This window comes from Notolepis coatsorum, assembly GCF_963971535.1.
Source record: "Notolepis coatsorum genome assembly, chromosome: 1".
Lineage (NCBI taxonomy): Eukaryota > Metazoa > Chordata > Actinopteri > Aulopiformes > Paralepididae > Notolepis > Notolepis coatsorum.
In genome coordinates, this window is record NC_140165.1 from 239,694,824 (window position 1) to 239,705,065 (window position 10,242).

General features: G+C 39.9%; 1 protein-coding gene across 1 annotated transcript; it reads left to right on the forward strand.

Moving 5' to 3' along the window:
* Positions 1-1,283: 1,283 nt before the first annotated feature.
* On the forward strand, positions 1,284-10,036 carry mrps23 (mitochondrial ribosomal protein S23). Its single transcript, XM_084333558.1, has 5 exons — positions 1,284-1,422; positions 3,257-3,436; positions 4,015-4,092; positions 4,253-4,376; positions 8,720-10,036. The coding sequence occupies exons 1-5, from the start codon at positions 1,379-1,381 to the stop codon at positions 8,846-8,848; spliced, it is 555 nt and encodes a 184-aa protein (XP_084189684.1). The 5' UTR covers positions 1,284-1,378; the 3' UTR covers positions 8,849-10,036.
* Positions 10,037-10,242: the final 206 nt, after the last annotated feature.

Consider the following 10,242-nt stretch of genomic DNA (forward strand, 5'->3'; position numbering starts at 1 on the left):
TATTTATTGGTTCACATAGTTTCTAGGATCAAGGGGGATAGAGGAAGTGAGACCAGAAGATGTTGTAATATATGCTCCGCTGCTGCCTTGGTGTGTATAAGGAATCAGACGCCCAGATTTACTGAATGAGATATTATTGTTATTGTGTTTATTTACGATAGAGAAGTTAGGTTGTAACGTGGGGCCACTATGAGCTCCGGGAGGGTCATCAAAGAGAAGCCGGCTATTCTCGGTCCTCGCTCCACAATGGTGGAACGGACTTCCCACCACAATGGTGGAACGGACTTCCCACCACAGTTAGGACAGCAGAAACACGACCAATCTTTTGCTGTCGACTAAAAACACACTTCATCACAAAAAAATTCAAACTAATCGTCTTACTGTCTCCTACTATCATGCACTTTTCCACTAAATAATCTTCCTTGCCTATACTACTACCTACTATACTAATATGTTAATGAGTATCGCAATATTATTATTAAAGAAAGACTTGATGAGGATGAACAGAATAAAGAAAAAGGGGAAGGTGCTACTCTACTGTCCAGGGGTCTGTTCAGAGAAGTATATGTGTGATGAGGACAGACAGGATGCTGTTAAACTAACCAGACTAAAGCTGGCTCCTTGTGGTCTGAATAGCAGTCTTTGCAGTGTGTGTGAATGTGGTAGTCTTGATTTGTTGATGTCGCTGTTGGTGTGTCTTCCTTTTCATTTGAATACTTATCATTTATATAAGTAGAAAATAAATGCTGATGTGACTGTTATTTTGTTCTAACTGGTGGATGGTACTAATACGCTGTGGTGAAAAAGAACAAAAAAGAAGAAGAGGAATAAGAAGAAGATATATAAGATTATAAACAACTTTTAATATTTGTTTGCAGGCCCCATGGTGCATGTATCTCTCTCCACCAGTACTGTATATTTTGCATATCATATATGTCACAAATGTAACGGTACTATATACCTGTATCATGTCATGTATGTCCCTATGCCATAAATGGCATGATGGATATGTTGTGTATGTCACTAATTGAAAATGGGGGACCCTGATGTAAACAAGACAAACGTCTTTCTCTGGTCTGCATTCCCTTAACAATTGTGTGTATTGAGCCGTACTGTATTGTACCCATTCTGCGATCTGTTAAATAAATGTTTCATTCATTCATTCACACCAAGTATCATAAAATCATTATGCCAGCTGACGGCACACAGAAACACTCATTGATTCCAGTAGAGGCAGTAAGTGAAGTCGAACACAAACGAAGAAGCAAAGCCGGAAGTGTTACCGGAAGTAAAGCGAATGTCAACACGTCTAGCAGCTGCACACATGTTAAACTGAAGCAGATTTAATTCTGTTTATTAATCTAGCAGCTCATATATAATGGCTGGCAGTCGAATTGAGAAGTTTGGAACGGTGTTCACGCGGTATGGCCCAGTGTCAGCTACATTTTAACATTAACGTTAACGTGTGCTTTGCTAACGTTAGCTATTGTTGATTTGTTTTAGCTAGCGTTAGTTCAATGTGAAGGTTAACACTATGGCAATGCTACATTGCTATCATAGGCTAGCGTTACGTTAACTAGCTCATTTAAGTCATCCATTTGTTAAACGCATTGAACTGCATGATAATGTAAAGTGTGATATCAAAGAAATGCTATTGTCAAAGAACATCCTCGTTGAGCTCATTGTGAGATATCGTTAAATATTATCTGTCATTCATTTAGAATGCATAATTGTGCGCAACGATATGACTCATAATTTCATAATGATATCAATATGACTACTGCTATTTAATTGACTCCAAACCCTAACGTTAGGTGATGGGATGCTTTTATTTTCTTTCCTGGAAACATCAATAACTGAACCTGAATGCCATCCATCATGAACCCACTGATAAAACATATTTCTATTTTATAAATAGCCTACAGCCTACACAGTATAGAAAATGCTCAAAGTCCTATCTAGTTCATGCATGAACCATATTTATTCTACATTGCTCTCAAAGTATTTTGACGGGAGAGCATAAGAAAAGCTGCACGTCAAGTGTGGTGCTAAGACATTTAGTCATACTTTACCATGCCAGAGCTGTCCTCTACTAAAGACATTTAGTCATACTTTACCATGCCAGAGCTGTCCTCTACTAAAGACATTTAGTCATACTTTACCATGCCGGAGCTGTCCTCTACTAAAGACATTTAGTCATACTTTACCATGCCAGAGCTGTCCTCTAAAAGACATTTAGTCATACTTTACCATGCCAGAGCTGTCCTCTACTAAAGACATTTAGTCATACTTTACCATGCCAGAGCTGTCCTCTACTAAAGACATTTAGTCATACTTTACCATGCCAGAGCTGTCCTCTACTAAAGACATTTAGTCATACTTTACCATGCCAGAGCTGTCCTCTACTAAAGACATTTAGTTATACTTTACCATGCCAGACCTGTCCTCTACTAAAGACATTTAGTCATACTTTACCATGCCAGACCTGTCCTCTACTAAAGACATTTAGTCATACTTTACCATGCCAGACCTGTCCTCTACTAAAGACATTTAGTCATACTTTACCATGCCAGACCATGTCTTCTTACTAAAGACATTTAGTCATACTTTACCATGCCAGACCTGTCCTCTACTAAAGACATTTAGTCATACTTTACCATGCCAGAGCTGTCCTCTACTAAAAACTTTTAGTCATACTTTACCATGCCAGAGCTGTCCTCTACTAAAGACATTTAGTCATACTTTACCATGCCAGACCATGTCCTCTTACTAAAGACATTTAGTCATACTTTACCATGCCAGAGCTGTCCTCTACTAAAGACATTTAGTCATACTTTACCATGCCAGACCTGTCCTCTTACTAAAGAAATGTTAGTTAGTCATACTTTACCATGTCCTCTACTTAAGACATTTAGTCATACTTTACCATGCCAGAGCTGTCCATAGTGTGCTCATACGGCATGTATTTGCAGTTGTGAAGTTAATCTAAATCACTTGGCCGTGTGAATGTGATATATCACCAGAAACCACTCAACCATGACTGTCTTGACTTGACTATGAATGGACACAACACTCTTTAACTTACCATATTTAAATAATAAAGTACTCAACCTCTACTGTCTTTAACTATGAATGAACACAACACTAACTTACCATCTTTAGATGGTAAAGTTTGAAAACATTGTTCCTCTGAAAACTTAAACAGACCTATATGGTTTGTCTGAGGTACTCAACTCTATGAACTTGTGATCCACAGGGTGAGGGACCTGATGCGCTCAGGGGTCGTCAAAGAGTCCGACAAGCCTGTATGGTACGACGTATACAAGGCCTTTCCACCCAAGAAAGATCCACTTTATGTGAAGCCGGTGGGAAGGGTTTATGGAAAGAAAGAAGAGGTGGTGCCAGAAATCTTTTACAAAGAGGACGAAATTAGAGCGTAAGTCACATTGTGGAACAAGTAAATGTTAAGCTAGCCTAGCTTAGCACAAATTAATGGAGGCAGATACGGACCAGCTAGCCTAGCTGTTAGCCAAAAGCTAGCTGATCTGTATCCCAGGGTTTTCCTTTATTTTAGTGCTTTTACAAAAGAATGTGCAATAAAGAAAGCCATTTGCTGTAATTTCCTGCAATTTAAAAACAATGTCAATAAAATAGCAAACAAAAGTTCCAAATAAGTTATTTTGTTCAAGTACAAGTATAAGGTATAAACTGGTCCCAAGCTTTCACAAAACACATGCTGGTGATGTGCCCCTATACCATTGTTTAGGGAAAGCCCTGGTATCCGCTCCCATTCACTTGTGCTAAGCTAGGCTAACTTGCAGCTGGATAGCTTTCTACTGAACGCACAGAGAGGAAATTGGTATCTACCTTCTTGTCTGACTATTGTCTGAAGACGGTAAGAGCATTTCCCATAATGTTGTCACGTTCCTTTTAAGACGTCTTAGAAGCGGTTGGTGAAATGCAATACATGCATATGTCAATGTTTTGTAATCGCTGTTGATACATCTTTCACAGGAAATTCTACGACGTGTATGGTACGGGACCCAAGGCATTTAAGCTCTACGTACCCCACTTTGTCTCACTGTCCCAAAGGTATGTCCATATTTTCTTTTATTAGTTGTAGTCTTCTATCAAAAGAAACTGCATGGTGGGAAATTAACAGCAGCCTGTTCTCTCTGCTTTTCTGAATCCGCCACTGTGGCATAAGGATGAATACCGACTGAATCATATTTCCTGGGCTTTTGTCCCTAAGGTTTGTGGAGAAGTACACAGAGTTAGAAGGCCGCGGGGAGCTGGAGGAGTCGGCTCTGTTCGAGGAGACGGGAAAGGCCCGGCTGGACGGACTGATCCTGAGAAGGAGAACACGAGACTACATGGTAACATTGAGGCGCACGCCCAAATGATGTGTGTGTGTGTGGTGTGAGAGAGTCTTGTGCCCCACTTGGTTACCTGGCTAAAGGAAGGCTTAAATATTTAGTTTCAAAGGCCCCATGAAATCAAAATAGATGTTTATGTTCTTTTATCACATATGTCTTGCACTGATTGTCACTTATACGCCAGTATTTGTCCCAACAATGACAAAATAGTGGTTTTGTAACTAGGGATGTCCCGATCGCATTTTTTTGCTCCCGATCATGTGATTTTGAGTATCTGTCGATACCGATCTTTCCCGACCCGATCTTTCACATTAGTAACCAATTTGACGAATTTTTGTCAGAAACTGGCGAAGCGAGACAAGCCCCTCTGTTCCATCAATAGCCCCAGTCGAGTGCGGCGTCTCGCATTACATTCACCATATGAGAAATATTCAAAGTTTCAATCTGTTTGCACATTTAGTATACATTCACAGTGTTCGACTTACGTAATGATTTGCTCCATTTTGGTCTGAAACGCTGACGAATAATCCTCACAAAGCGAATGTTGACGTTATCCAGGTGAACGTTCTTCATTCAAGCGAGCCATTCAAAACAGCTGTTTGGCAGAGCACCAGCCGTCCCCCATTCTTTTGCTCGCTCTAGTCACATAACGTTGAACTCACGCGGAACGTCCGCCTTACAAACATTGCAACTGGCTATTGGACTGGCTTCGGTTTCAATTTTAAAATGCTTCCAAACTTCTGACATTTTGTCTAGCTGCTCTGAGTCATCAGGTGGACATAACCTACCGGTGTTTCGGGAGCGTTCGGGAGCGGACGCGTTGTGAGCTTGTACTGTAGGTCTGCTATTTTCGGCACACGTCACTGTCGTGCGACAGTGTAAATCAAAGGAAATGCGTTTATTTTGGCAAATTCTTCTGCTCTTTGTGACAATAAATAAATTAATGATGATATGTAATTTAAAACCAAAACTAAGGCCTCAGTATGAGTTTAAGACGTGAACATGGTCATGTTTGTTGAATAAAATAAAACTTTTATTTCTTTTTTTTCACTCCCGATTTCTTAAATATTTTTTTCCCGATCCTCTGAAAATCACGTGATCGGATCGGGAGTCTCGGGACATCCCTATTTGTAACATACATTAAGACTTGATGGTATTTTAGAGTTAGACTCATGTTGATGAGTCATCCTGCAGTGCACACAGGGGCGTACACTAATTTATCATCCAATGAAATTTACAGCACATTGTAACTAAGCAGCACTCGGCCTCTTTAACTAACAAATGTTCAATGTTAGCTTGCTAGCTAACATTACTAATTACTAATGTACGTTGCTAACATTAGCTTGCTAGCTAATGGGGTGACTGTAATGCACATTCAGCGCTATTGGCTACTGTAAACGCCAATCAATATCCACGACAAGTCCCTCGCTATAGCTTCCTGTTTTTACAGGAAAACGCATAAATCTGTGGATTCAAATAGCATTCTGTTAGACGTTTCTTGGTGACTTTAAAGCAGTCTTTAATTGGTGTAGCCTACAGAAAAGTCTCAGTCTATTAATGACTTGATGAATACAGATCAGACAAATGATTGTGATAGGCATGTATTGCAATACCGATAAATACCCCTACAGTGAAAATATAGGCCTAAACCTTAGTTTGGAAATGTTGCGCCGATTTTGCATTCTGCATCGCTAATAATCTTAAATAATCCTTTTTATCTGTTAATAGGCTAAATTATGAAAATAATTTCAGAGAATGTCTGAGGGAGACTGAGTCACGAGCACCTTGAGAGAATAAACGTTGCAAAGAGAAAGGCAGAATGTGTGCATTAATCTCTGAGTTTATCAAAGCCGAGCCAAAGGAGACATTAAGTTGGTCTCCACCAATTAAAAAATAAGTGATGAGTTATATTGTACAGTCTACCTATGTTTAAGGTTAGGTGTTCCTTGATAAGCTATGTTTAGGGTTAAGTGTTCCTTGGTAAAGTATCATAACGTAACATAATCGGTCTGTGTTTGAAAGCATATTGAAGAAGTGTCTCTCTCACGTCCTCCTCATTATCATCTGCTCACGAATCAACTCATAAATTAAACCATAAACTGTGACTTCAGTGTCCTCCGTGTTTACGTCCTTCATTATTGTTAATTTGCGCATGCCGGTCAGTTCAGGAGCAGTCACCAGTTCACACTGGAATCTGATATTGGCCACATTAAAAAACAATCTTTTTTTATTAACACTTTGATTGCCATGGGTTAAATTCATAATTTACCATCCCTCGCCAGCTCTATTTGTCTATGGAGAAGTTCCCCTTCTTTGCAGGGCTATAACTTTTTAAATTCTATTGCTACATTGCCATTATTATTTTTTTTTTAATATTTTTTTTATTATCATTGCCATTACATTGCCATTATTATGGCCCATTCAATGTCCTATATGTATTGTTCAGGGTGTAGCAACGTTAAACTTTTTCATTCACATATTCATACTAAAATATGGTCTAAAGTATAAGTATGTTTTTATCGTTTTCTGCAGCTTTCTTCAGAACTTGATTTATAGCCCCAAATGCATTATATTGATGATGAAATACAGTTTGGTAGCGATCGGCGCGAGATGAAAAATTTCAACTGGACGTACTTCTAGAATGATCTACGTATAATCTGATGATGACCGGATGGGCGGGGGATCGTTTATAATTCCGTGGGCAGCGTTAGATGATTCATCCAGAGTGGGTCATATGTTCATCATAGCAGTTTATATGGAATACGTTCGAAAATAACGCTGAATCTTACCGTATGTTCCTCGCGCCGTTGGACGATCAGCGTGGAGTAGACCCTTTTCGATTATGGGATGTTGATCCTGATGAACCATTTCCAGGTTGTATAATACTATATACGTCCAAATAACGTTGTTTATTGAGTTAGGGCGAGCGATTGATCATCCAGTGTGTTGAGATGGAGTCCGGCTACCGATCGCGAGTGCCGGAGCACATATGGATGAGCACTTCCTGTTTGACGCGCCCCTCCCTCTTGGCCGATCTGCCGATCGGCCACCAGATGGCGCTCTCGAACCGTTAGACAGTTGAGTGGAGCTCACCAATACATCTCAGTGCTCCGGAAAGGAAATATGATTTCGATGACAGATTTTTCAAAGACGAGTTACGGCGTCTTCGGCAGAATGAGCATGGCTAGGAATGACGTCTTAACTCGTCCCCGGCGATCATAGTGTTAATAATAATAATAAAAAGAAAAAAAACAGCCAAACAAAAAAAAATTATCTGAGCAATACAGTACATCTGAATTGAGCACTAAGGCCTGCAGTATTGGCCTTAGTAAGCTATGGCAGATGAAAGAAAAAGACAAACATAGGCATAATAACCAACTAACAGTATTGGCATCTGAGATATTTTAGTAAACAATCTTATCTGGCAAGAATTTTCATATTGTTGCAAAAATTTGGGAATATTCAAAGGTAAACTTTCCATGGGTATTAACAGTAATACGTTAATAGCAATACGTAATACATATGCAGATAGAAACATAAACCTTTTACCAGATCATAAGCAGATATAATTGCAAACCCTTCTAATAGAAATAGAAATAAATCAACAATTGGACAAATCAGTTGAAATGTAATGCTGCAATAACTCTGTAGTTGCGACTTGCAACAAACCGTTTCCATTTTCAACAAAGCCTTTTCACGTATATCAACGTAAAAATGCCTTACCGGCACAATCTCGTTGTAAGAGATTCACTGGGGGAAAGAAATCTTTTTTGTGCATGGATTACAAGATTTCAACTACAATACATACAACATTTCTCTTGACGATTTCCTGGTTGATAAACAAGGTAGGTAAATATTTCACCTACAAACATAAGACTGTTCAGACACCATGACTCAATGACACCTTCTGATAGCAGGTGGTCATAAGATGTTTTGAAAATGCTGCCAGAAAACAGCTATTCCAGCTTTAATTAAATGAGTTGACTCTTTACATTGTAGTATATATTGTATTGCAGGGCTCTACACATGTGATTGGAGAATGCACAGTGCAGGCAGAGGGTTGTAATTCTACTGAATTCCCATTAGATGGGATACTGCAAGGTCTGTCTAAAGACTTCACTCTGCCGCCATCTTGATAATGGGAAGACCAAACCCCTGTCTCTTTGAATGGGGGAGTATTCTGTAAGAATCTGTCATACATATAGTTTTTCTTTTATATTTGAAGTCGCTGGTTAATTACTACTAACGTCACAGTAGCACTGGCAGCACTTTGGCTGTATTGTAGATAGGTAGTGCTCACGTTTGTCCTCTACTGACAGCCCATTACTGCTTTTATCCTGCAGGTGGAGCCAGAGCCCAGGGACCCATTGCTGGGGGTGAAGTTGACAGACATGCTGGCGGAACAGCAGACAGACGGCTCCGTTGAGAGTCAGGAATCAGCAGAACCGACACCACAGACCACTCCGCAATAAGACTTACAGCCGTCCTCCATCACACAGTCACACCGCGTCGTTCACTTGAAGAGCTGTTTGGTTTTTGCAATATTCTGTGGCGTGATAACATATTGCAGTCTTCAAATCAAATTGAGGTTAGACGAGACAGACCTCTCTCCAGTGGAAGTATGTAAAGCCTCTTTGAACCATGTCATGTCATTCGATTCTTATATCCCGTGCCTCAGAGCAATGAGCAACCCGTATTGGAACTGAACAGGATGGATTGCTTTGTAGACCCTTTTACTGTTTGTAAACAATGATGTAGTTTTGGGATGTGCGCACAATTTGGTTTCATGTAAGTCTCCAGGGACAGTCTGGAGGAAACATCTGACGACCTGTCCGTGCAAGCATTTCACCCAGAATGCCCCTGGAGTCTCTCCCGAACGTCTGATGACCTGTGTGCAAGCGTTTTCACGCAGAATGACCCTGGAGTCTCTCTCCAACGTCTGATGACCTGTGTGTGCAAACGTTTCACCCAGAATGCCCCTGGAGTCTTTCTCCAACGTCTGATGACCTGTCCGTGCAAGCGTTTTCACCCAGAATGCCCCTGGAGTTTCTCCCCAGAAGATGCGCACATGGTTTGGTTTCAGAAGCGGAGTTCTGCCTACAAGATGAGGTGGACGAAAAAAGGGTCTACAGGATTGGTCGCATAGACTGACACGATGAATCCCACACTGACATACTCTACATACTCTGTCATTTATTGTACATTTGCGTGGACTACATTTCACTCCTCCAGTCTTCTTGCAGTTCACCAGAGCTCAACAAGTGTGAGACATTTAATTTTTACTTGTTCCAAATCCCAAAAATACTTACACCATCCACTGTGTTCTACTCTGCACATTGCAGACATGTGTCATCCATGTTAAAAAAGCATGTGGTTGTTTAATTTCAAACTCAAAAACGAATTCACGTCAAGTGTACATACAGAAATTAGCTCATTGTACAGCTGTTGGTCATCTTGTGAATTCATTGTGTAATTATTACAATACAGCTTTTGGGGATGCTACAGATCAGGCTGCATAAATTATTTCATATTTCAATTAGTTCATGTTCAACTCCAATGAAAAGATGAAGGATGGGTGGTTCTTCAGTTCTGTGGCTCATGTGTGGTGAGTTAATCCACCTTGGCTGGGTTGCCTCACTTTGTACATAATCAATAAAATATTGTTTAACATTTGCGTTAATTGTGTCCTTTATCACATCACCCACATTTTCAGAGACTAGTGACCCTACCATGAAATTATTTTCCAAATTACTTTCAATTATATATATATATTATTTATTTGTTGCATGTTTGAAATAAAATCAATTCAGTTCAAAATTCCTATATTTGTACACCTTGTAAATCCTTGGAAGGAAGTAAAAACATG